This window comes from Cervus elaphus, chromosome 18 (genome assembly GCF_910594005.1).
Source record: "Cervus elaphus chromosome 18, mCerEla1.1, whole genome shotgun sequence".
NCBI classification, from domain to species: domain Eukaryota; kingdom Metazoa; phylum Chordata; class Mammalia; order Artiodactyla; family Cervidae; genus Cervus; species Cervus elaphus.
Genome location: NC_057832.1, coordinates 110,443,823 through 110,471,717, shown reverse-complemented (window position 1 = coordinate 110,471,717; position 27,895 = coordinate 110,443,823). Strand labels below are relative to the sequence as shown.

The following is a 27,895-nucleotide window of genomic DNA, read 5'->3' as shown; positions in this document are numbered from 1 at the left end:
GGGTGGTGGGGGGTGTAGTAGGAAGGACACAGCTACCAGATCCCTTCCTCCCCAGGGCCAAAATTATGGGTTCAAATAACATATTAAATTTACATTTAACTTGACACAAAGCTGCTTAAGCATTTTTTGTTTAAACGATGAAAAGGTTTTTTTTTTTTTTTTTGCTTCATTCACAATAGAGTTCAGTTACATAGAGATATAGAAGAACGGAAATGTATTAATGACATGTGAAATCCTAAACCAGAATGAATAAATAAAGACTTGGTGGACTGCTTCTGAAGAGTGGCCAACTCCAAGCCTAGGAGCTGTTTCATTTGATAAATGGACATGAAAAGCCCTTGAAGGGGCGAGTTGACTGAATTCCTCCCGCAGCCTCAATCCTGAGCCTCCTTGTGAGGCTGCCCCTGAATCCCCAGGAGAGAGAGGCTCCCTTTCTCCGGGCACCCACAGTCCCCACTGATCACTCTGCTTGGGTGGCCCTCAAGGTCTTCTCTACCCATTTTCCTCCTGTCCTACTGAAAGGGACATCTACCTGCCCCTTGCAAGTGGGGGAGAGGAGGACCCCTCTGGCCTCCAGACACTAATGAAAGCTGGTGGGGGAGCCTAAGCCTGTCTTCCGCTTCACTTCTTAGGCCTCCTTCATCCCAGGTGGCCTTGTCCGGTACCCATTTCTTTTCTCCCACATGTTCCAGGAACAGAGAAGAAAGAGGGGGTATCGATCTGAAGACTTAAATTAAGGCTCCACCATTTACTTAATTGCATGACTCTAAGTTTGTTTCTTGGCTCTCTGGGTCAAGTTCATTATGTACAAAATCAGCGTAGTAATGCTGACCTTAAGGACTGCCAGAAAGATGAAAGGTAAATAACGTTTGGACAGCATCTGCCATTGACACAGCATTGATGCTCCAACAAGTAAGCTCTTCCCTTCCTCACTGTCTCTTCCACCTGTTCTCTTGGGGTGGTGGTGTGTGGGATGCTGAAGGTCAAATGGGAACTTCCCCTCTCTCTGGAGCTCTGTGAACTAAAAATTGTCACCTGACTCATAATGAACTGGTAGCTCAGACAGTAAAGAATCTGCCTGCGATGCAGGAGACTGCAGTTTGATCCCTGGGTCGGGAAGATCCCCTGGAGGAAGAAATGTCTAATCACTTCAGTATTCTTGCCTGGGGAAACCCAGACAGAGGAGCCTGGCAGGCTACAGTCCATGGGGTCTCAAAGAGTCAGACATGACTGAGCGACTTTCACTTTCATTCTGGGTGACCAGCACCTTCCTTCCCCAAGAACGGTAGACAGGTAGATCAAAGAGGTCCTCATCCTCCTTACTGCTGAAATGACACAGAATTCTATTGTTTTTAATATTTTGCATTGTAAAGTTGTCAGTCCTGAAAAGGGAAATGGCTCATTTATCAGACTAACTGGTCTAAATGTCTGACTCTCCTCTAAGATCATGGGCAACTCTCAGGCAGGCAGGAGTTTTATTTTATTTTTTATCCTCAAGTACTTAGCAGGTACTTAAGGGGTTGTTTATTTAATGAATTATGAACATTGGGCAGATTCCAATGGTTCACTAAAGTGGGGAATGGGCTCTCCTCTCTCACAACCACTTCTTGGACATTCTTGATGCTCTGATGGCTCCTATAGATGGGGTGAGAGTATTTTCCAAACCCCAAATCAAGACACATGATATGAGACATGATCTGATAAGACCAAAGCATATTTGAAATCAGGAGACTTCTAGAACATCAAGGAGAGAAACGCTCTACACAGGCCCTCATTCTCTAATTAATTTTCTGTTTGTTTAGTTGCTCAATCGTGTCTGACTCTTTGTGACCCCATGGACTGTAGCCTGCCATGCTCCTCTGTCCATGGGATTTCCCAGGCAAGGATACTGGAGTGGGTTGCCATGTTCTTCTCCAGGGGATCTTTCTGAGCCAGGGATTGAACCCACATCTCCTGTATCTTGTGTACTGCCGGTGATTCCTTTACCCCTGAGCCACCAAATATTACATACCTGGAGACAAAAAGTGAGTCAGTCCCCATCTGCCCCAAAAGCCCTAGTTCTGTTGGATGAAGAAGCATGTCCAGTAGAGCGGAGTTGACTGACACCTCTGGGTTTGTCTTCACAAACCTTCTCCAGTATCATGCTTTCAGGTCTCCCGAGAATCACTCCCCCACCAGTACCTCCTAGACCTTCAAGGCCATCACCAGCAGATCGTGGGACAATGTAGACAGCAACTGGTTTGGGCTTCCTAAGCTCCTCCCCACCTATACCCACAGGGGTCATCATTCACAGTGAGGTGAAGGGTGATGGAGGGGGTGCAGCCCTGGGCCCAAGGTGTGCCTGACTCTGCATTGTGGGGGCTGCCTGGCCCTGCCCCCAGCTCTCTGGCCTGGGCTGCTTCTCCAGATCACCCCTCTGGTCCCCAGAGGGAGCTGGGGTCCTACTGTGCACACACCCCAGCTCACCTGTTGGTGACATCCTCAGGGTGCCCCTGAGTCTGGTCTGGGATGTTCTCCCTATGTCTGGTACCCTGAGCAATTCTGCACATGTGTGTGTACATGCTAATTTGCCTCAGTCGTGTCCAACTCTTTGTGACCCCATGGGCTGTAGCCCGCCAGGCTCCTCTGTCCACGGGATTCTCCAGGCAAGAATACTGGAGTGGGTTGCCATTCCTTTCTACAGGGGATCTTCCTGACTCAGGGATCGAACCCACTCTACTCTCTATCGAAAGTATAGAAAATAAGCTTCCTTAAAATAAGGCCTATGTTTACTCAATTTTTAAAGCACTGTGTATGTTCACAGAAATATTTTTTGAACTGAGTTAGAATTTGTTGCGGAAATATTTCAAATATGGCTTAATATGTCTGATTACATTATGATTCTTGGTATGGTGTGCATGCGTGCTCAGTCGTATCCAACTCTGTGACCCCAGGGACTGTATAGCCCACTGTATAGGCTCCTCTGTCCATGGGATTCTCCAGGCAAGTATACTGGAGTGGGTTGCCATAGCTTCCTCCAGGGGATCTTCCTGACCCAGGAAGATTGAACCCATGTCTCTTACGCCTCCTGCATTGGCAGGCAGGTTCTTTACCACTAGCGCCACCTGGGAAGCCCTCCAACCCTGTACACACCATGCATCATAGACATCCAAGCAGTAGGGGCAACAGGAGCCTCTTGAGGGTGGAACCCCCTACCCCCTTCCCTGGGTGTGGCTATTTCTGATGCCACCTTTCCAGGTCCTCATTCTTCTCTCGGTACCCAGGACTGGAGAGAGGCCATTTGTCACTTCCACCAGCGCCTCCCTCGTCACTGTTTCTGGGGAGCAGCTTTTAAGGCCGACAGGAGGGGTCTGTGCATTTACTCCAGGAATGAGCATTTTTCTTTGATTGATGCCTAGTTTCAAGAGGCAGGAGCTTGGCAGCCATGTTCCCTTTCTCTGAAGTTTGCACACCTCTGTAAGAACATCCTAGAAGAACCACAGGGAGGGAGGCTTTTGAGGCTGCTTTAGAAATTACCTCAGTTTCCATGGCAATCAAGCTCTGTGGCGTTGCCACCACCTTCTGGGTCTTTCTGCTCCCACTGGAAAGGCTATTGGAGAAATCTCTTATTTCTCGACAATGATTCCAGGAAAGAGATGGTTTTCCAGCTTACCTGTGCCAACCCCCCACTCTTCTTGGTTGCACTTCCCCAACCAATTCATGCTGACGGTGCATTGTCTGGAAGCAAGAGACCCCAATTTGGGGCAGTCCTGTTAATATTTCTAACCCAGGAAAGACAGGCTATCAGGGTCCCAGCCTGAGTCTGGGCTATATCTGTGCATGTCTGTGTTGGTGGAGGCATGACAGCCAGGTAGGCACCAGGGTTGTGGAGAAATCACTCATCCTGAGTGGGACCCCAAATCATCCACCCAGACTCAGCCTAGACACTGCACCACGACCACGCTTTACCATCTAACCCTGTCATTCCCTTCCTTAGACCTTGACAATTCTGGGTCTGCCCTGCCCATGCAAGGGGTTGAACTGCATTATAGGAACTTCCCAAGAGATCCATCAGTTCTTCCTTGATGGCTCATCAGGTAAAGAATCTGCCTGCAATGCAGGAGACACACAGGAGACATGGGTTTGATCCCTGGCTTGGGAAGATCCCCTGGAGGAGGGAGGGCATGACAACCCACTCCAGTATTCATGCCTGGAGAACCCCATGGACAGAAGAGCCTAGTGGGCTATAGTACATGGGGTTGCAAAGAATCAGACACAACTGAAGCGACTTAGCATGCACACATGGGAGATCCATCAACTCTTTCATTTAAAACATCAACAGACAGCATGAGTGCTAAGGCTTTTTCTATCCTGCTGTTTCCACCGATCTAGGATGTTATCAATATTCTCACCCAATCTTAATCAAAGGCCTCCACAGAAATGTAAAGGTCTTACACTAAGGTTCCAAGTCTCAATAAATTCCGACCTTACCTCCCCAGTCTGAGACCCTGTCAGTTTTGGAAGATGCTCCTCTCCCTGTTGGCAGCAGGCAATACACTCCACTGTGTCTTATTAGCAGCTTGTGTCGGCAATGTTTGGAGAGCCAGCTTTTGATGTGAGGGAAGGGGGAACACTTGTTCTGCATGATTATCCAGTCATCAAAGGGCAAGGGGTGATTTTCAGCCCAGCAGACTTGGCCTCAGCTAGGGAGGAGGGCAGCTGCATGTAGAATGGGGAGGTGACCTGAGTTTTCAAGTTCTCTGGGAGCCTCTGTGGCAAAAGGCTGTGGTGTCTTGGGATTGGGGAGTCTGGGTGTGGGGCGATGCTGGAGGCGGAGATGGCTCGGGGGCCTGCAACATGAGCAGCTGTGTGCTGGCTTTAATATTCTGCTGTCACCATCTTGAAATTCTTAATAATGTTTGAATAAGGGGCCCACAAAGAAGGCTGAGCACTGAAGAATTGATGCTTTTGAACTGTGGTGTTGGAGAAGACTCTTGAGAGTCCCTTGGACTGCAAGGAGACCCAACCAGTCCATCCTAAAGGGAATCAGTCCTGAATATTCATTGGAAGGACTGACGCTAAAGCTGAAACTCCAATCCTTTGGCCACCTGATGCAAAGAGCTGACTCATTTGAAAAGACCCTGATGCTGGGAAAGATTGAAGGCGGGAGGAGAAGGGGATGACAGAAGATGAGATGGTTGGATGGCATCACCAACTCGAGGGACAGGAGTTTGAGCAAGCTCCGAGAGATGGTGAAGGACAGGAAAGCCTGGTGTGCTACAGTCCATGAGATCATACAGAGTCAGACACAACTGAACGACTGAACAATGAACAACAAAGGGGTCCAAGTTTTCATTTTACCCTGGTCCTCACAAATTATGGAGCTGGTCCCGGTGGAGGGGAAAGATGTTACCAGGTGTGTGGCAATGCGGCACCTTCGGGGGGTACATGAGAGTTGTCCTCCCCTAACCTGGCCATCCCAGGCGTAGACATCATGCCCTCACTCACTGCAACTGGGCATGGCAGGCTGAAGAAGCCCCAGCTGCAGGGACCCCCAAAGGAGGCCAGACCACTGATCAATGTCACACCATATCCAATGATCGCCCAGGGGAGAAGCCCAGAGCAATCTATGAAGCAGACAGAGGGTAAGGCAGAATCAATCAAGCCCAGACCATGGCCTCCAAGGCCCTACACCATCCACCCAGCTTTGGGCATATCTCCATCTCATTCTGCTCCTGACACAACCCTCTCCTCTTGCTCAGCTTTTTCAGACCCAAGAAGCTCATCCCCATCCCAGGATGTCCTCCACCCCTGCTGCTGTTCTTGTAGGGACTAATCTTTCCCGAGTCTTCCCAGGGCTCAGCAGCCTCCCTTCACTCACATCTCTGCTCACCACAACCATCCCTGAGGGGCCTCCATCCCCACCCACTGGCCCTTCACCTACAATGATGGCCCCCCAGAACTCTCTGTCTCCCTCCCAGCTTAAGTTTTCTCCATTGTTCTCACCCCCTGATATCAGATCATGTATTTACTTTATGGGATTTGCTTCTTGTCTGTTTCTCTAGCTAGAATGCAAGCTTCATGAAGACTTGATCCTATTTCCTACCACAGCCCAAGGGCTTAATCAGTGTCTGGCACATAGTACAGGCAATCAATATTGAATGAATGCATGAGTAGGGTGGTGATTAGCCAGAGAAATAATATCTGTTCAACAATTTCATCTTCGCCACCCTGTGGTGTGTATGTCTTTGCATGCTGTTGGTGGTGGTGGTGACATGGGGCTGCTTAAAGCAAAGCGTCCCTGAAGGCAGTCATTTAAAAAAAAAAAAAGGAGCATCTCAGTAGTAAAAATAATAAGCTCTAGAAATTTGTTGAGAACAATGGCAACTCTTTATATGAGTTAACTCTGTAATAGTCACAACTATGCCTCAAATGGGTACTATTATTAGCCTTGTGTTACAGGTGAGAAAATTGAAGCAATGCATGAATTAGCGTCTGCCCTGGATGGTGTGTAGTGGTGTGGCTGTGTTGAGTGCTTGATGGGCAGGTGACAGGCCATTCTGGCAAGGCCTCCACTGACCAGATTAGGGTTTATAGAGCCAGGGCGGCTTACTTACCATTCTCCTCCAAAATGCAAATCTGTAACAGAGGAGGTCCCACTGGGTGGTAAGGGTGCACATGCTTTGGGGTCTATTTCAACTCTTAAGGCAAAAATGAAGCCCCAGCCACACTGTCCTGGCCATTGGTTCTATATCAGGCAAGCATGCATGTTATTTCCTAATCTTCCTGACAATGTGCCTCCTCTCCCCCAAAGGTCTTGGTTTTGAATGCAATCATCAAATGCTAAAACATATTCAAATATGCACCTTCCAAAGGGCAAGATATATCCCAGGGTATGAAGTAGTCTGTGAATCTCTGCTGAGGACTGCGAGAGAAAGGCTGTAAGATAGAAAGTCAGAGAAGAGTTGTGACGTTGTAGTGAAATCTCACCTGAAGCTATAGAGGCTGTTTAGCAAGGTAGGTAGGTGGGCTTTATGCCCTTGTTGGTCATGACAGATTATAGACTCTCTTCTGCTGATTAGAAGGGAATTCACTAGGGGTACGTGTGTAAATTCACTACCACTTTAGTACCATTTACACAGAAGAGTACAGCTATTATTTGCTGAGGGTTTCTTATAAGCTTGCATCGTGTTAAATCATTGGCTTATTGATTGCATCCTCCCTCCCCAGAATAGTATCTAATAGTATCTATCGGGGTCACGCTTCTCTTAACCATGAGTCACAAATGTTGAGACACAGTTCCTACTGAACTTGGAGAAACTCAGACCTAGCCACATTTCCGAGCAGTGCTGGTGCTCGGGAGGACAGTAGGGAGAGGCTGATGGGGAAGCTTGGATGTTGTCCTACTTCACAGCATCCCTAAAACCACTCCACTCACTGCCTGGAAGACACATTCACCCAGTCAAGACACCCATACCTTGGGTTCTGCATTTTGGGCTTGTGAGTATGCTTAGTCACTCAGTCATGTCTGACTGTTTGTGACCCCATGGACTGCAGTCTGCCAGTGTCCTCTGTCCATGGAGATTCTCCAGGCCAAGAATACTGGAGTGGGTTGCCATGCCCTCCTCCCAGGGGAGCTTTCCAGCCCAGGGATTGAACCTGAGTCTCCCACATTGCAGGTGGATTCTTTACCATCTGAGTCACCAGGGAAGCCCAAGAATACTGGAGTGGGTAGCCTATTCCTTCTCCAGGGAATCATCCCGACCCAGGAATTGAATTGGGGTCTCCTGCATTGCAGGCAGATTCTTCACCAGCTGAGCTACCAGGGACGTTTTCAGAATTGCTGGACCTTTATCAAGGTCTTTTTCTACCAGAAGAGGGGTATCTGGGGGTTTACCACACAACTGCTCACTGGTGGGCTTGGTGGAGGGGTGTTATTGAGCATCACTGGCTTGCAGATGACTGCAGTCACTCAAAGTGGATAGCTTGAGCTTCTCTGGGAGCATCCTCTTTGCTCTTCTGACTGACCGGGGAGTTAGACAAGGTTATGCTGATCACAGGTGGGAGGAAAAGGACCTTTAAAGACTTCCTCTTCCCATGAGCACTTGTGCCCTCAATTCTGGCCACCGTCTCCTCCATGCACCCCTTTGTGCTTTGAGAAGGGAGGAATAGAAAGGGAATGGAGACAGATTCTGAGACTGGCATCTGCTTAGAAGTACAGAATCAGGACGAAGCCACTGTGGGCAGACGTGTATGCCACAGGGGGTCATGGGGATCTCCCACACGGGGAACTGGAAGCAGAGACAGCAGGATGGGCCATAAGAAGCCAGGCTGGCATCCCCGACTGGGCCCTGGTTCCATTTCTGCCACCAGACACCCATGCCTCACCCTTTTCATTCTAGGCTTGTAAGTTTTCAGAACTGCTGGACCTTTATCAAGGTCCTTGTGACCTAGGACAGCCGACATAACTCCTCTTATCTGGAAATACAAGAAGGTCGAATTGGATGGTCTCTAAGGCCCCCTTCCATTTCTAACTTTCTAGAAGTCCAAATTGAAGACAGAAAGTTCTTTCTGAGGTCATGTATAATTCATACCCTCCATCCAAAAGGAATTTGAGACAGACTCCAGGACTGTTCAAATAAAGATAAAAGGAGAATAAGAAACCCCATGGAAGAGGAGAAGGTCAGACCAGGAACAGAAGATAAGACAGACTAATTTCTTGAAGGACTGCTGGCTCTAATCAAGAAAAAACAAAACACTTTCTCTGTTGTACATAATTCCCTCTTTTGATACATGCATTCGACAGATATTGGAGGCTCCAGACACTTTTCAGACTCAGGGGGTACCTTGGAGAACAAAGCAGATAAGCTTTTGGGGCTCATGGAGCTGACGTCTATGTTGGTGGTGGGAGGGGGGGCAGTTGGGGAATGTTAAAAAACACTGCAGACACCCATTATCCAGGTCTTGATTTCCAATACCATTCTCCAACAGAAGGAACCAAGCTCCTTGGAGAAATGGCCAGTTCTAAGATGAGGGCAGGAAATAACACTAGATGAGCCTGGAGCACCTTGAAGTGCCCAAAACTAAGGAAGCACTCACAAAAAGCAAAATCAAAAGCCTACATTGATGAGTATACCAAAGGGCATGGGGCCAACTGAACGCGCTCCTAGCGGCCAAAACTGGGACAGCTGGACAACAAAGTAAACAGTACTGAATTATGACTCAGACTATAAAGTCAACATTCATGAGTCCACATTAAAATGAATAAATAAAGAATCTGCCTGCAAAGAAGGAGATCCAGGTTCAATCCCTGGGTCAGGAAGATCCCCTGGAGAAGGGAATGGCAACCCACTCCAGTATTCTTGCCTGGAGAATCCCATGGACAGAGGAGCCTGGCAGGCTGCAGTCCACAGGGTGGCAAAGAGCTGGACACGACTGAGTGACTAACGCTTTTACTTTCAATAAACAGGGAAGAAGAGATGCATCTCCCATGCAGAAGAATTCCAAATAGTTTATGTAGCTATTCCACCTAAAGGCGGAGAAACAGCCCCCAACTTCTTAGGTGTGGGCTGTGCCTACTGACTTCCTTCCAAAGAGGGAAGCATGGAAACAGAGAAAACAGAAGAGTAACTTTACAGTGGAGAAGCCTGACACATACTCCTTTCTCCAGGGGATGAAGGGTAATCTCAACCATCATAAATCATGGGGATAGCACATACCCTTGAAATGACGTGATGAAAATGACACCTTACCTGTGTGATCTTCTTCCCCAAACCCATAACCCAGTCTAGTCACTATAAGAAAACTAGATAAGGTCCAACAGAGGAGCATCCCACACTATGCATGACCAGTACTCCTCAAGTACTCAACCAGCAAGGTCATTAAAAACAAGGGAAGTTTGAGAAACGGTCACAGTCAAGAGGAGCCCAATGAGACAGGACAACATAATGTGGATTTCTGGAAGGGACTCAGAACATCAGGTAACAACAGAAAAAGGAACCAAAACAACTAACTATGGACATTAATGAATAACAACATTTATTAACTGTAATAAATGTACCGTACTAAAATAAGATGTTAATAACAGGGAAAACTGTGTTCTAGGGCAAAGGGGAATATGTGAGTTCTCTGTGCTATTTGCTCAATTTTTCTGTAAACCTAAACTGTTCTAAAAACGAAAGTCTATTTAAAAAAAAGAATCTGAAGGTCAGAGATGGAAGGAGGCACAGACTCTCTCTGCTCCTGGCTTTGCACAAGCAAGCTTCCACGAGTCTTACAACTGTAGGAAATGAATTTTGCCAACAGCATCATGATCTTGGATGAGGACCCCAGTCTCAGATGAGACCCTGGCTTGGGTGGATACCTGAACTGTAGACTGGGGAGACCCTGAGCGGAAAATCCAGGCAGTTAAGCCTACCTGGAATTCTGATTCAGGGAAACTACAAGATAACAAGGATTTCTGCTTAAAAAAAAAAGAAAGCAACCCAAACCAAAATGCAGTGACAATAAGCATGTCATAGAGTAGTGGGTGTGCTGTAGAAAAATTAATTAAAATGTAGGGAGTGACTGGGCAGCTTTGTAAACTGGATGGTTGAGGCAGCCCTCTCTGAGGGGGTGGCTCTTCATTTGGGATCTCAATCCTAAGAGGAGCCGGTCACGAGGCACTGGTGGGGAAAGCACTGTGTGAAGAGATCAGGCCGCTCCAGGACCTTGCGGTGAAACTGTGAGATCCAGGAGAGAGGTGGGTGATGTGGCCAGAGTAATGTGAGCATGGCAGAAGGGACAGGATGGGAGTCAAGGGAGGGAGAAAGAGCCAGATTAAATGGGGTCTCCACCATGGACTGAATGCTGTGTGCTCCCAAATTCGCATGGTGAAACACTAACCCCTAAGATGATGCTGCTAAATGGAGCGGCCTTTGGGAAGTGACTCGGTCATGAGGATGGGACCCTTGTGAATGGCATTAGTGACCTTTCAAAAGAGGCCCCAGAGGGCTCTCTTGACCCTGCCATCATATGAGAACACACAACGACGTACCATCTATGACGTCTATAAACCAGAAAGAAGGTTCTTCCCAGACACTGGATCTGCCAGTGCCTTGATCTTGGACTTCCTGGCCTCCAGAAGAGCAAGAAACAAATTTCTGCTCTTTATAAGTCACCCATTCTCTGGTATTTTGTAATATGACCCCAAGCTAACTGAGATAGCCTCGGAAGAAGGGTAAGAAATTTGGATTTTAAGTTCAAGAGTAAGTTTTTGGCACACTGGTAGTAGATCAGTGAACATCTGATTTATAGTTTCAAAAATATTATGCCAACCTCTCTGTGAAGGACTGATTGCCGGGTACCAGTCTCCACAGGAGGCTCCAGCGTCAACCTCGATGTAAGCTCACGGCAAATGATGGATGTCTTCCAGGAGTGTGGGAGGACGTGGGAGAGGAGTGCTGAGGGGGTGGAGCACGGGCTTTCGACCTTCCCACCCATTTGTAGACGTGTATCCATGAGGCGGCTCTAGATGCACCGGTGAGTCAATTACAAGTGGTCCTAGTAGTCACCTGCTTCCTCGCCACGCTGTGCTTCCCCCGTGCCAGCCCGTCGCCGCACATCTGAATCCCACCGGTGATTCAACCAGATACTCGTGTCTGGCAGTCACATCCAAACGCTGCCATGCCAGTCTGAGCTAGATTCTCCCCAGAGGCCTTGCCAAAGGGAAACTGGATCCCACCCACCGCCCCCAGCCTCCCGGCCCGACAGAGCTGCCATAAGTAACTAATTGCCTCCTCTAGGTTGAGCGTTAATTAAACAATCTGTTGCTAGTCATCTCCTGAGGTGCAGGGCGCCCTCTCTTTAAGCCTGGAAATAGTTAAATCCTGGAAAAGAGAAGCACCCAGTGTGGGCCACCCCCATTCACGTGTGAACAGATAAGAAGTTGTGGATAGAACCTCTTATTTTGGCCCCGGCTGGGTCATCTAAAGTCAACTGCAATTCCATCTTTGGACTCTTCACTTTCAATTTACCTGTTTTGCTCTTACTGACCCCTTCTTTGCACCTGCTCACCACACCACCCCCACACCCACACCCGGCCAGCTTGGGAGCCCTGTGGTGGTTGGTCGGGTCCCCAGTAGCTGTTCTCACTGGCCGTCCAATCAAACCCTTTGGGCACTAGTCTGTGCTCAGGTATAGACTGAGCCAATCTGGGTGGTCTGTCTAGCCAAAGCTATGGTTTTTCCAGTAGTCATGCATGGATGTGAGAGTTGGACTATAAAGAAAGCTGAGTGCTGAAGAATTGATGCTTTTGAACTTTGGTGTTGGATAAGACTCTTGAGAGTTCCTTGGACTGCAAAGAGATCCAACCAGTCCATCCTAAAGCAGATCAGTCCTGGGTGTTCATTGGAAGGACTGATGTTGAAGCTGAAACTCCAATCCTTTGGCCACCTGATGCAAAGAGCTGACTCATTTGAAAAGACCCTGATGCTGGGAAAGATTGAAGGCGGGAGGAGAAGGGGATGACAGAGGATGAGATGGTTGGATGGCATCACTGACTCAACAGACATGAGTTTGAGTAAACTCTGGGAGTTGGTGATGGACAGGGAAGCCTGGCATGCTGTGGTCCATGGGGTCACAAAGAGTTGGACATGACTGAGTGACTGAACTGAACTGAATCTGGATGAGAGCTAAAGCCATGGGACATTTTGGTCACAAATATCTACAGTCTGAGGGACAGCTTTGCCATGTTCATAAGGTAGCTGTCAGAGGGAGCTGACTCTCCAAGCCTTTCCATGGGTCACTCCTAGAAGAGGAACTCCTGGAGGACAGGCACCAGTCCGGTTCTGGTTCCGGGAGTAGTTGGTGCTGAGATGGCTCTTCATGGCACACAGAGTCTTCATGACAAGGCTTTGTCTCTGGGTGGACACCTCCCCTCTCAGCAACTCTGTGCTGAGCAGGGACAGGGAAACACAGCTTCTACTCTGAGTCTGCTCCCTGCCAGGCTCTGAACTAAACCAGACTCCTGGGGTCAGCAGGCAGCAGCTGCTCTGGGCATCAGGACCACCACCCCCCTCTCCCTCCTCTCATCGTGACTGTGTCTGGCTTCCTTGGCATGGATGCCTACTAAGTCTCTCAGTCGTGTCTGACTCTTTTCGATCCTATGGACTGTAGCCCACCAGGCTCCTCTGTCCATGGGGATTCTCCAGACAAGAATACTGGAGGGGGTTGCCATGCCCTCCTCCAGGGGATCATTCCAACCGAGGGATCGAACTCATGTCTCTTACATCTCCTGTGTTGGCAGGCATGTTCTTTACCACCAGCGCCACCTGGGAAGGCCTCCTTGGACAGGGCACTCATTTGAAAAGGGAAAGGGTACCCTCCCCCACCTAGAGCTTCAATTTCCCCCAAAGACCAGGGATCAAGGGATCAGCTGTTAGTGGCTTTGTCCTTCTTTCTCACCTCTTGGGGCCCGTCTGCTGGTCACCATGAGATGTGTGGACACCACCCCCCCACCGCGGCGTCTTGTTACCTGTGGACACAGGTAACAAAGTTCCAGGGTGGACAAGATGGCTCTGCTCCAACATGACAACCCTCCCGTCAGTGATAAGAAGCTTTCGGGACAGCAGCTTCTGGATGTTGCCATTTTATCATGAGCTATGGTTTTTCCATTGAAAAGGCCAGTGGGGAGTCCATGTGCGGGGAAAGCTGGTTTAGCTGGGACCCTTGGTGACCAGGGCTTGGACGGGCCTCCAGGATAATAACCCATGCCCTGTGACAGCGCTACCCTGTCTGATGCAGCCTAAGAGCTAGAGAAGCAGTCATAAAATGGGGCAGGGGAGCTGGGAAGGAAGACAAGTTCTGAGAGGCCTTCCCGACTGGTTCATCCCCAGAACCGTGACAGTTCAGAGCTGGAGGACTCTTGAAGGTCACCAGTTCCCCCAGCTCCCCCCCCCACCCCTCCAGTTACCACACATTAGGGTCACCTCAAGTGTTCAGCTTGGATGAGTCTGGACAAGGCCCCAGCATCAGTACTTTAAAAAGCCCTGCAGGCGATTTGACTGTGCAGTGATTACAAACCACTAGCCAGGGCGTCCCTGGTGGCACAGTGGTAAAGAATCTGCCTGCCAATGCAGGGGACACAAGTTGGATCCCTGAGCCAGGAAGATACCACATGTCTCAGAGCAACGGAGCCCCCGCACCACAGAGCTACTGCGCTCAGTAGCTGTGGCTCCCAGGCCCAGGGGCCCTAGAGCCCAAGCTCCACCACAAGAGAAGCCACCGCAACGAGAAGCCTGAGAACTGCAACTAGAGAAAAGCCCAAGCAGCGATGAAGACCCAGCACAGCTGAAAGCAAAAAAAAAAAAAAAAAATAGAACCACTAACCAGGAGGAAGGGGATCAACACCGTCACTCACTCTCCTGTGGGGAGGGGTCTCGGGTCCCTAGTCCAGCCTGAGGGCTTTCACCTGGCATCCCAGAGCCCTAGGCTTCTGGTGGTGCCCCAGCAAATGGGGGGTGGGAGGGGCAGGGCCCCAGGCACCCTCCTGTCCCCCACCCTCTTCCGGGAGAGAGTTCCCACCCAGGTCTCAGGTGAGCGGGGAGTGTTCTGGGGTGTGGTGTGTGGCCAGCCTGCAAAGATCCGCAGGGCCCTCACTGTCTCTGTCTGGAAGCTGTCAGAGCTGGAAGGCTCAGCACCGGCTGGGAGGTGAGGAGGGCTGGCCTGGAGGGATGGGGGAGGAGGCAGCACGCGGGGAGGTGGGAGCACCTCAGAAGAGCGGAGATGAAAGAGCGTCAGCTCCCAGGGCTCCCGGATTCCTGCTATGCCCGAGGCCTGTTTGCTCAGCTTTTCTCAGATTCCTGGGAGGCCTCTCTAGAGCCTTAGAAAAGCCCCGTTTTACTGGAGCCCGTCTTTGTACAACCACAAGAGCCTTAAGAGAGAACACACGCTACAAACAGAGCCACTCCGCTTTGATCTTTTCACGTTTCGGGGTCCACGGAAGATTTTTGACTGGAAGGTGGAAACGAAAAAGATTCCATGCTGCTAAAACCAAGCACGGCCATCCCAGGCCGAGTGTGACCCTTGCTTCAGTGAGGAGGACACCCAGGGCACAGAGAAGGTGGTGGGGCTGGTTTTGTGGGGGCGGGGGGGGGGTGTCCTGTCCCAGCAGGGGATGGAAGGAAGGAGCAGGGAGCCGCCCATGCCTCTCTCTCCCCTGGCTTCTGCCTCACTCTGGTTGGGACCCACAGGGGAGGTGGTGCTGGGCAGGGATGGCTGACTCTGGTGACAGAGAATTTGAGATTTCGGACATCTGTCCTTCAGGGGGATAAGGATAAAGAGTCCAGCGCCAAGTTGAACCCAACAATTCTCCTCCTCCTCTCCCAACCCACAGTTCACTAGCCCCCAGATCTCTCTGTCCGTCCAGGATAGCCACCTCCAATCTCCAGCAGGACACCATGCCCCTCCCCACCTCCAGGACCTGATCAGAGATCCCAAGTCAGGTGGTTCATGTGGTGTCTGCCATCTAACTAACTCTGGCTTCCATGGATGGGACTCATTATTGCTGCTGTTCAGTTCCTCAGTCGTGTCCAACTCTCTGAGACCCCATGGACTGCAGCACGCCAGGTTTCCCTGTCCTTCACCAACTCCTGGAGCTTGCTCAAACTCACGTCCATTGAGTTGGCAATGCCATCCAACCATCTCATCCTCTGTCGTCCCCTTCTCCTCCTGCCCTTACACATTTCCCTGTATACATTTTCAATTGCTTCTGCACAAGCCCAACTCCCCTTCTTCCTAACTCCATGCAATTTGTCCATCCACCTCTCTCCAAGGAATGCCCTGTGAAGGGCACACTCACGGTTAGCTTTCACTTTGGACTGAGGCTCAAACCAGGAGACCAAAAAGCACACTTGAACTCTTCAGGGAGAAAAGAGGCCGTACAGACTGTGAATGAGCTTTTACTTCCCACGGATGAGAACATGTTCCCTCACAGCTACACAGCTCTGCTCATGGACCACCTGTCAAAGGGCTGGACTGGTCCTATGGCCACGGCAGTGACACAGGGTGAGAGAGACACATGACAGAAGGTTGGGCCTTGTCCCACCAACTTAGAGCCTCATTGGAAATGGGAGCAACAGCCGTAGGCCCAGGAATCAGGGTGGAGGTAGGCTTTTGAAGAGGAAACTGTCCAGACAGCAGTTGCCCCCCGCCCCACAGTATATGCCAGGTACACACTACGTGCTCAAAATACCCAAGTACCTCCTGGGTTCACACTTGCTCCACATCTGACACCTGTTTCAAGGCCATCACCACTGTCTCTCACACACCAGGTGGGAGACCCCAGAGGGCAATGACCAGCAGTCACCAGGAACTCAAAACACAGTCAGAATGAGTGAAGGAAAGGGGCCCCCCAAAGGAGTCTGGGCCTCCATCCTCATGTCCATCAGCTGTTCTCTCAGAATGCCAGTAACCAGGACCTCCCTGTCTGCCGCCCCTGAGCCTTACCTCCCATGAGGAAGAGCAGCCCGGCCACATACTGCATAAGGCCTCGGTCCCAGCAGCAGCCCAGCACGCCGATGATCCAGCCGAAGAGGATGATGGCCACCGCCATGCCCATGAAGCCGGCCGTCATCCTGCGCAGGTCTGCAGGGAAGCAGGTGGGTACCAGTTAGCATCAGAGCCTGGAACGCAGGGTCCGGTGCACCCCAACCCTGGGCCGGGAGGAGAGGGCAGGGCACCACAGGGGCCCTTTGCAGACAGGTTGCCGCAACTGAGCTTCCTTTGCAGAGGACAGAGCCCCCGATGGCAACCATATTTGTTGTTTAGTTGCTCAGTCATGTCCGACTCTGTGCGACCCCATGGACTGTATAGCCCACCAGGCTCCTCTGTCCAGGGATTCTCCAGGCAAGAATACTGGAGTGGGTAGCCATTCCCTTCTCCAGGGGATCTTCTGGACCCAGGGATTGAACCTCAGTCTCCTGCATTGCAGGCAGATTCTTCACCCCTGAGCCAGCTGGGAAACACCGGTGACCATATCCTCAAGTGCAAACACAGCTAGGACAGCCTGGTCCATACGCGGAAGGAGAGATCACCACAATAGCTGCCATTTCCTCTGCATTCCCTTCTTTGTGCTGGGGGCAGCACTGTTCTTCGCAAGCATCTCTCCCAACCTCCTAGGACAGCTATTGTCTTTATCCCTATCTGGAAAATGGAGCAACCCACAGAAAGCCTACAGAGAGTGGAGAACACAGCATCAAATCCAGATCTGTGCGGCTCCCAGGTCCTAACCCAGGATCACTCACCCTTCAGGGAGGTGAGACCCAGACAAACGGGCCCTTAGAGCTAGGCTGAGTCTTGGCACTTGCCAAGGACTCTATCCCTCCCATGCAGGGTTTGCTGGTCTCTCAGGAGGTCAGGGGTGAAGAGGAAGCTGTATGACGTTCCTCATCCTCCAGCCTGACTCCGGGGGGCTCAGCTTCCGCCGCACGTGTGGTTGCAGGGTGGGAGCCATGCTTCCTGCTCTCGGGTTGAGCCCTGAGGAGGCCCCCTCAGCTTTCCTGATCAGACCCTTCTCTGTACATGCTCTGCCAACCCGCCAGACAAAGCCTGGCATGCAGGGGGATGAGGGCTGTCTGGAAAAGTGATTTTTTTTTATTAGTTTTTATTGGAGTATTGCTGCTTTACAGGGCTTCCCTGATAGCTCAGTGGTAAAGAACCATCTGCCAAGGTAGGAGACATGAGCCATGGGTTTGATCCCTGGCACGGGAAGATCCCCTGGAGGAGGGCATGGCAACCCACTCCAATATTCTTGCCTGGAGAATCCTATGGACGGAGGAGCCTGGAATGCTCTAGTCCACAGGGTCGAAAAGAGCTGGACCTGAGTGAAGTGACTTAGCACATGAATGCTGTGTTAGCTTCTGCTGTAGGCAAAGTGAATCAACTACATGTTTACATGTATCCACTCTTTTTTTTTGTATTTCCTTCCCATTTAGGTCTGGGAAGGTGGAATTTTTAGCAGAAGGGAGACGGCAGAGCTGCTGATATATCTCTGTCAGCCTCACTCAGAATCTTGCTAAGCTTCCTCCCAGCTCTAGCCCTACACCCCGGTGTATCCCCCCACCCCGCTGCACACTCCTTCCCTGGAATCTGGCTTTCTTCTTCTGGGTAACACCCCCAATCAGGCTCCACACAGGAGCCGTTTGTCTGGCCTCTGCCCTGGGCGATGGGGACTGCAGAGTAGCCTGGAGACCCCGTGGGCATTCCCTTCTCTTGAAGGAAGGGAAGGAGCATGAGGAGGTGGGGAAGGGGGCTCTGGACAGCAAACTACATGAGTCCCCCATCCAAGCAAGCACGGATGGTCTCCTCTCATCCCCGAGGAAACAAACACCCAGGTTTCTGTGGGGAGCACCTCTGTGCCTCTCTCGCACTCCAGGCCCCCGGTCGGCAGAGTAAGCAGAGGATCCCGGGCACAGTCTGGCTTGAGACCTCCTGCCCCTCCCCCACCTCCAGAGCTGGCTGTGGTCCATGCCCCTTGGCCTGACACTGAAGATCAGATCCTGGCAGCCCCCTCAACCACCCCCGGGGAGGAAGTTGGCTGGGGGGTGGGGAGGAGAACAGCAGGTGAGCCTCCCCATGATGAAGGGGGCCTAACAGGGCCCTGCCACAGAGGCAGACATTCCCAGAGAGCCACGAGAAGGTTCCTGCTCTACTGAGTTCTCCTGGGTCCTTCCCACCTGTGCTGACCCCAGAGTGCCAGCCCAGCAAGAGAGCAGTCACACCCGTTACAGTCCCTCCCGTGCATGCCAAGGAGGCCTAATTATCAGGCTGCACTGATCGCTCAGATCGCTAAATACACCAGAGGGAACTTTGTTGAGGATGCGTTAGATCCCAGCATGCAAATGTGTGTGCCAGGCTTTCTGAGTGGGCTCCATGCTCAGGCATCCACGGCTGGCTGGAAAGAAGGCAGGACCTCCCTGCAGTTGGGCCGCACCCCTTTCTCTTTCAACTGCCTGTGGTCATCCCGGCCCCTCCATCTCCCCACGGCCATGAGCCTTAGTCCCTTGGCCCCTCCTTCCTTTGTCACCACAAGAGACTCTAGGCAGCCAGCTCTGGGCTGCCTCCTTGGTGGAAAAAGGTCCCCTCTTGACTCCACTGGGACTGATTCCTGGCCATGGGATACTCTGCCACGGGGGGGCTCATCCACTCTCCACTGCAGTCAAGGGCAAGGAGGTGATGGGAATGGGAGACGAGAGACCAGGGTATTTTTAGTCTAAAGGAGATTTATTTACATCCCCTTAAACAGCTCAGGAAATTTCTCTTCTATGCCCCTGTGAAACTACTGGCTTCCTTTTCAGTAACAGGGGGCTTTCTAGGAAGACTCCCCTAGAATTTCTAGGAAGAATCCCTAGTGGCACTAGAGAGGACAACCCTGCAGAAGCCACAGAGCCCCTTCCTGCCACACCTGGTGGGTACTGGCTATGCAGACCCCAGGGAGCAAAGGTGCTGCCTGGGGGACTGAATGGATAAAGGGTCCCTGTGAGCCATGTGTACTTGGGCTGGGGATGGAGAAGAGGGCTGGACAGGAAAACAAATAATGCAAATCATTACAAGACAGAAAGGTACTGCTGTTGGAGGAGGTAAGCCAAGTGCTTCACTTAGGAGAAAACAGAACAAAAGGCAGAAACAGAAATGGAGAGTAATTCCTCTTCCAAAAGCCCTGAGACAGACAACCTGTGTTCCCAGGTCAGGGAAGGCTGTGCCTCCAAAACAGACTCTGTGCACTCTGCTGTCTCCCAAAGGCTTTGTCAACAAAAACTGAGGGTCAGGCTAAGTTGTTGTTCTAGAAAGAGGATGAAAACCAGAGGTCAGGCCTGAGCATTTTCACTGACCCGAGAGGATATTCACCATCACCCGGTGAGCCATGTATGTACAGCTGTTTATTCTGCCCTCAGACCCACATGGTAACTCAGGGCAGCTGCAGCAACAACTTAAAGGTAGGCAGGACAAGTAATATTCCTATTTTACAGGGTTTAGAGAATTTAAATAATTTATTGATCAACAGTCTCAAACCAGTGAACTAAAAAGGAATGAGCTGGGTTACTGAGTTGTGTAGGAAAATAAAATTATTAATCTAATTAAAGACCTACAGGATCATCATCACAGATGGAAAAAATATAACTAGCATTTTTCCTCCCAAATAAAGCCAGGATTAGAGTTCCAAGATTTTTTTTAAAAGACAGAAATTCACATGGAAGGGGAAACCAGAAAAGAAGATGGCGACAACAGAAGACTGGAAGCTGCAAAACTGAGGGCAGTATAGTTTCTCAACAGACCTAACGAGCCAAGACCAGAGCCAGTGGAGGGGTGGGGGGAAGCTGAAAACCATCCTGCCAAACCCCCCAAAGGCTCAGAAATTGGCATTAATCACTATGCATCAGGAAGTCAAGCAGAGGGGAGGGAGATAAAACAAGGATTTCGAACAAGTTGTTTAGGATGGAATGAGAACCTTAGCTCCCCTCAGCCACTACACACCTCTGGGGAATAACCACTTTCCTCCACCCCCAGGGTGGAGAGGGAGTACTTAGGACTGGGAGTCAACAAGCTCAGGTGATGGCTGGTCAGCACAACTGAGCCTCACTGCACACAGGGCAAGTGAGTGTCTGTGCACCTACAGAATGCTGAATGCTAACACCCCAGACCTCTTCTGCCTGGCCCCCAGAAGTGGACTGCCGTGCCTTTGCCCTAGAGCCTGGAAGCTGGGAGAGACCTTTCTGGTGATGACCAGCACATGAGAAAATATCTAGACACATTACTATTTGTGTGTGTGGCAGGAGGCAGGGAGGCATAAGCAGTCCCTCCAACTATCTACAACAAAGCTTCCCATTGACAAGCCCAGTGCCTACTCAGGGCTTTCAGGCAGCCCTAAATATTAAGAAAATCTATAAGCTGGAAGAAAAAGTACTTGAAGAAACAAACTGCAGGGAGGAGAAATTAAGATTATTATTGGAAATATAAATCAAAATCACAATGAGATATCATATCACATCTGTCAGAACGGCCATCATCAAAAGACCACAAATAACAAATGTTGGTGAAGATGAACAGAAAAGGGAATCCTTGTACATTGTTGGTGGGAATGTAAATTGGTGCAGCCACTGTGGAAAACAGCATGGAGTTATCTTAAAAAAACCAAAAACAGAATTACCCTATGACCTAGCAATTCCACTCCTGGGTATATAGCTGAAAAAACGAAAACACTAAATTTGAAAAGATAAATGCACAAGGCTCATGGCAGCATCATTTACAATTGCCAAGATATGGAAGCAACCTAAGTGTCCATCAACAGATGAATGGATAAAGAAAATGTGATATATGTGTGTGTGTGTGTACACACACACATATATACACACACACACACAATGAAATACTATTCAGTATTCCATAAAAAATAACAGAAGTTTGCCATTTGCAGCAACATGGATGGACTTGGAGGGCATTATGCTTTAAGTGAAACAAGCCAGAAAGAGAACAACAAACACTGTATATCACTTATAAGTGGAATCTGAAAAATACAACAAACTAGTGAATATAACAAAAAGAAACAGACTCAGATGCATAGAATAAACTAGTGCCTATCAGTGGGGGGATAGGAGGAGGAATACAGGGTTGAGGGGTGGGGAAACAGACTACTGGGTGTAGATACACTGTATTTACAACAAGAAGAATGAAGTCAATATTTCATAATAACTGTAAACAGAAAATAACCTTTAAAAATTGTATTAAAGTTTTAAAAGAAAATTTTAAATCATTATAAATATCCCCAAGAGACAAGAGAAGAGACATAGTTTGCTTCCAAGACATAAGAACAAGAGACTATTGAAAAGGATTCTCTGAAGAACAAGAATAACACCTTATAATAATGGAATCAAAATCATTGAAATTTATATTATAAAATCAATTCTAACTTATGGAGTAAGAGTCCGATCTTGTTTCAAAATATTTAGGAGTCTTACAAAATGCACACAGTACAAGGAAATGAAGGAAAGAGAAAATAGAGAAATAAAAGAAGATGAAGCCAGATACCACATTCTCACACAAAATCTGGACCCTAAGGTCCTTAGAAAGGCTATTATAGTCAGCATATTTGTATTTAAGGCATTAGATATTATTTTAATTATTTTTAAATCTTTGTTGCCTTTTATTTGTATTTGAGAAAATCCCAAAGGCCACTCTGCCTATGGAATGACTCACACATAGATGGCCCCATTCTACCCATCTGTGTTATCCTATGTGTTAATTTTATTTCTTTAGGAGTGAGAAATTGCCTTTTTAATTCTTTGTGATTGTTCACTGTGCCCACAGCAGTACTTTGTACCTGGGAATTTACACAGCTTGCACAGTTAACCATTGAATGATGAGGGGGTTAAGAGGTGCCAACCCTCCGCACAGTGGAAAATCCACTTATAACTTGTAGTCAGCCCTCTGTACACTTACAGAAGAAAGAAGGTCCTACATCCAGGGATTCAGTCAACCACTCATCTTGTACTACTGTTGTATGTACTCTTGAAAGTGAAAGTGAAGTGAAAGTTGCTCAGTCGTGTCTGACTCTTTGCAATCCCATGGACTATACAGTCCATGGACTTCTCCAGGCCAGAATATTGGAGTGGGTAGCCTTTCAAAATACCTGCAAATAAGTGGATCCATAGAGTTCAAACCTGTGTTGTTCAAGGGTCAACTGTTATTTCTTTCCCCATCTCTTCCTGCTTTTTTGTAGAAAGAAGGGGAGAGGGAAGGGGAAGCGGAAAACCAAACTCATCCATCTGAAGCCTTGGAAAAATACCATGCAGGGTCGGACAAAGAATAATCCCCTTAGAAAGAATTTGGAATGTTGAGCTTGACTCTTTAGGGAAAGGTTGAAATAAAGAAAAATCTTCACATGAATCCTGTTGGGTTTGAGTCTAATATTTGTCTTCCATGATCCTAATGTTTGAGAGTCTAGTGTTCAAAATGACAAAGGTGCATTCTAACCTTTTTAGAAAAAGAACACTGACAGCACAGTGAAAACGAGTGGGCGGGGGTGGGGGGATGGATGATGAGGGTGGTGGAGGAAGAATGGCCAGGAGAACCATCAAATACAACCAGAAAAAACAGTTCTCCCTCGTGGAAAAAATTTGATTTTGAAGTTTACACTCCTATTAACATTTAAATTGAAAGGTATTGCTTGCAACTCTACATGGGGAAACCAGGACATCTGCATTTAAATAAACACTACTCAGAGAAGGAAAATATATGTGGGCTATGAATCTCTTTCTATTTGCTCTCTAAAGACCTTGTACAAAAAAACTGATGAGGATTGAAATTTTTTTCTCATTCAAAAAACAGAAATGGTGAGGGTAGGTCTGAGTTAGAACTTGCTGTGTCAGTGAAGACAGGAGATGGGAGGGCGGACATTGTGTTAATGGTCCAGGGTCAAGAGCCTGCGAAATCAACAAGGTCATGGTCCTCCTCTGCTGGCCACAAGGGGCACCTCTGGGTGACAGAGGTGCTGCCGTGGCTACAAAGGTGGAAGAGCATCAGCTGCCCTGGGAGCTAGACATGCATTTGCAAATTAATAAGTCCCTTTGGGGTTCAAGGCAACAACTGAAGGGCAGAGGATGGTGGTGAAGACAGAACTCGGTGTTCTTGCCCCAGGGGGTCAATCTAGAAAGTAAGAAGTGGAGAGAAAGGGTGGGCAATGAGCATGTTAGCTTGGCATCAACTCAGGACAAGCTGATTCACAGGGGAAGGAATGTTCCAAGAACCAATCACTGCAGAGCATCCATCTCTAAAGGAAGAGAGGGTGTTGGTGCTGGGTAATCACACAGAGGGCTTCCCTGGTGGCTCAGTGGTGAAGCATCCACCTGCCAATGCAGGAGACATGGATTTGATCCTTGGGTCAGGAAGATCCCCTGGAGAAGGAAATGGCAATCCACTCTAGTATTCTTGCCTGGGACATCCCATGGACAGGGGAGCCTGGAGGGCTACAGTCCATGGGACCAAAAAAAAAAAAAAACAGAATTAGATACAACTTAGTGACTAGACAACAACAACAAAACCACACAGAGATTCAACAGATGGGGATGGAAGCATGGATTCTTGGAACCAGGCTGCCTCGGTTCAAATCCTGGCGCTGCCACATACTGGCTGTGCAAATGTGAGCAACTCGGTCCCTCTCGCTAGATCTCAATGTCTGCATCTTTAAGTGGAAGTTACAACACTACCTACTTCAGAGGGTTTTTCAGAGGATTAAACAAGATAATACGTATAAACTGCTTAGAATAGTACCTGACACAAAGCTGGAGTGATACAAGAAGTGGAATCACCTAAATTAAGGCAGTTTTCTCTTTTTCTTGCACTACATCTCTTGCACATGCTGTACACGAGCATATAAGAGTTGAGCAGCATGTTGGGGTGAGCCCCTAATTATGGATTTGTACCCAGAGGGAACAGCCTTCTGAGATCTGTTCCTGCGCTTCTCAGGTACCAGGAGAGGCTGAGGTGCAGGCTTTATGTTTCTGTTTGTTAATAATAAGAAGTATCAAATCTTGAGTGTGGATGCTTCTTATCCCCGGGGGACCAAAACAGCTGGAGGCCACAGCAGCTAATAGCAGAGGTGCCGGGGGCCAAAAAGGCTGCTCAAAACCTGGGCTCTTGCAGTGAGCACTGAACTGATCTAGAAGGAAGAAGGATGCACAAGACCATCACTCTTGAGTGATCTAGTCAATTAACACTGAAGCAGAGAAGTGGTTCACAAATTTGGACCAGGAAACTATGTGGATGTCTTCTTGGTATTTATGATTGAAAGGTTTTGTCTATGGCTTTCTTCCAGGGTGTAAGTTGCTTTGGCATCCTAATGAAGTTATATTTAAGAAACCATTATTATGTGAAAACAAAACAGTTCTTAAGAAAGATAGCATTAAGATGTGCCTGACTCTTGCGACACTATGGACTATAGCCTGCCAGGCTCCTCGTCCATGGGATTCTCCAGGCAAGAATACTGGAGTGGGTTGCCATTTCCTACTCCAGGAGATCTTCCCGACCCAGGAATCGAACCCAGGTTTCCAGCATTGCAGGCAGATTCTTTACTGACTGAGCTACGTGGGAAGCCCAAAATAGTTCTTGGGTTTCCATAAAAAGTGCCCTCTGCCCATCTATGTGCTTCCATCTTGCTCCAAGCCCCCCACGTGCTCCGGTCATGACAAATTGCAGTTCTCTGAAAGGCTTGGCACATTCTCCCCATTTCCTTGATGGCACTGAGCTCTCTGCCAACATGGCTGCCCACACATCTCACCTGGTGAGCTTCTCAGCATCCTTGAAATCTCCCAAGAAAGTGAAAGTCCGGGAGGCTTCCAGGGTGCTTCTTTAGCCGACACTGGCATCCAGTGCTTGAGGCTCCTATAACACTTGGTTGATAGTCACCATCTTACTGTGATTACTTATGTGTCCTTTCCTCCAACAGTGAGAGCTTGTTCAGGGCTGTGGTTGTGCTTGGTTTATTTGTTTTCCCAGTTCCCAGCGCATTGCCTGGCATAAGCAAGTGCTCAATAAATGTTTGCTAAATGAGATCACCACCACCCCCCAACCCTGTAACAACCTCTAAAACTGGATGCACCATGGACTAAAGCAGGGTGAGGAGGATGTGACTCAAATGTCACAGTGACTTGAAGCCAACCTCTCCCTCCTCCAATCTTATTTTTAAAAGCCAGCATCAACTTTTGCTTAACAGTTCAACATAGTTTTTTTTTTTAAGTCATATACACAAAGAAAACATCAAAATAAGTTCAGATTCCAGATCACAAAGAGCCATGTAACGTGGGGGCTCCTTATGGACTGGGTTGCCATGTCCTCTTCCAGGGGATCTTCCCAACCCAAGGATCGAATTCAGGTCTCTTAAGTCTCCTGCATTGGCAGGTGGGTTCTTTACCACTAGCGCCACCTGGGAAGCCTCATAAAGTTTAACAAACCCATATGATACCTCACAGATTACAATCCCAACAGACCTTTTTTCCTCCTCCATGCCCCCAAGTCAGGAAGAGATCATGGGGGAAGGTAGATGCTATAGAAACGAGGAGTGGTTTCTGGGTCAGAGACTGGCGTGCAGCTTCCTCCTCTCCAACCCTACCTCCGGATTAGAGAGCTGCCATAAATAGGGACATTATGTGATGGTGCCATATACAAATCACATCCATTGTCAAGACAAGGGAAGGCAAATTGCAAAATGTGTACTTGCCTGATGAAAGAAAGCTTGGTCAGCAGCTAAAGCAAGTGCCTGGAGAGAAAAGAGGGAAAAACCTAGAACTGAGAGAGGCAGAGTCCCAAACCAAAAACCCTCAAGAATGACTCCCCCCTTCCCACTGCCACACTGCTGAGCCAAAAGCACAAACTGTAGACAGGAATGATGAGAAGGAAGCTCAGCCAACCAGATACACCTGCTTGCTGCCTAGGTCTCTGTCCTTGGGGTGGGGGTACAGGTGGGTCTTCTCATTGGGAGCAAGACCAGTACAATCACTGTGCCACCCCAGAGAAGCTCCCACCTCTCCTCCATGGCGCCTTATACCGAGGTCACAGGACAAACATTTCTGGAGTAAACCAAGTCCCAGGACAACTGTTACCGTAGGCCTCCTGATCTAAACCGGCCAGTTCCCTGACCCGTATTATGTAAAATACCCATCCTGTTACCCCCCCCATAGCATCCTAAGCAATCATCCTAATGCCACCCTTCCAGTAGGAATTTTCTGTCTTGAGGCTATGAAAATTGGCTACTAGCCTACAAAAGGAGTTGGCTTTCCCTCGAGCCCGCCTGCTGTTCCAACAGCATCTCCTGCTCTTATAAACCTTATTCTCCTCTCATTCTGCCTCATGTCTGGAAATGTTTTTCCAACCAGCACACGGAACACATCTTCCTCTGGATCACATGTCACTGACAGCTGCTCTAAAGTGGAGGACAGAAATCAGGGTGGCAAGAATATGCCCCTCGAGAGTTCCCACAATGCAATCAGGAGATGGGAGCTTAGACACAGGGGCAGGACTTCCCTGGTGGTCCAGTGGCTAGACTCCTCACTCCCAGTGCAGGGGGCCTGCGTTTGACCCCTGATCAGGGAACTATGTCCTGCACTCAGCAACTAAGAGCTGGTGCAGCCAAATTAGTAAATAAATACAAATAAATATAAAGAAAAGACACATGCGCACCTTAGAGAGTGCTATGATTTCCAGAAACATGTTGCAGGCACCTGAGAGTTGGTTAATAGTAAAGAATCTGAAAGGCCTAGGAAAGGGGAAGATAAATAGAAATTAACATTTATTGTGCATGTTACTATGCACAGGCGCTGTGTTGGACAATTTACATAGGACACACCCATTAGCCTCCCAGTGACTCTATACAGGAGATCTTCTTTCATTTTGTAAGCTTGGAAATGGAAACAGTGGAATTTCAGCAGATTAAGGTCACACAGCCAATCAGGCCTGGAAAAGGGCCCCCATCTGCCCATACCCTTTCCATCCCTCAGTCATTTCCAGGTTCCATGCCGCTTCAAACCCCAGAAGGGAGCTTCACATTCAATAAAATATAATGGAATATGATTCAGCTATTAAAATTACTCTTCTGAAGAATGTCAGTGACATGGAGGAAAGTTCATAACAGACCATTAAATGAAAAATAATGCACAGGTGGAATATGTGGAATATCAATTATCAATTCCATATGACCCCTAGGCTGTGGGTATACAGGTGTGCATCCATGCATGTCCACCCATGCAGGAGAAGCAAGGGAGAAGGACCCCAAATTCTAACAGGGAGTCTTTCTGGGTTGTGGCATTTGGGGTTTTGTTTGTTCTTCCCTACAAGGAGAACGTGTTACTTTCACAAGCAAACTTCGAGTTCTATGGGAGATGTGAGCTTT

The 27,895-nt window shown here is 48.7% G+C and overlaps 1 protein-coding gene across 2 annotated transcripts in view; it reads right to left on the bottom strand.

The window, feature by feature from the left end:
* The window catches only part of TMEM178B (transmembrane protein 178B), a 398,497-nt gene that overhangs the window by 26,129 nt on the left and 344,473 nt on the right, over positions 1–27,895 (bottom strand). For both annotated transcript variants that reach the window (XR_006334967.1, XM_043872724.1), the window contains exon 3: positions 16,465–16,602. Coding sequence is in view for 1 of the 2 variants with exons in the window: in XM_043872724.1 (XP_043728659.1) it covers positions 16,465–16,602 (138 nt within the window). In the remaining variant the exon portion in view is untranslated. The remainder of the gene's footprint in view (positions 1–16,464; positions 16,603–27,895) is intronic.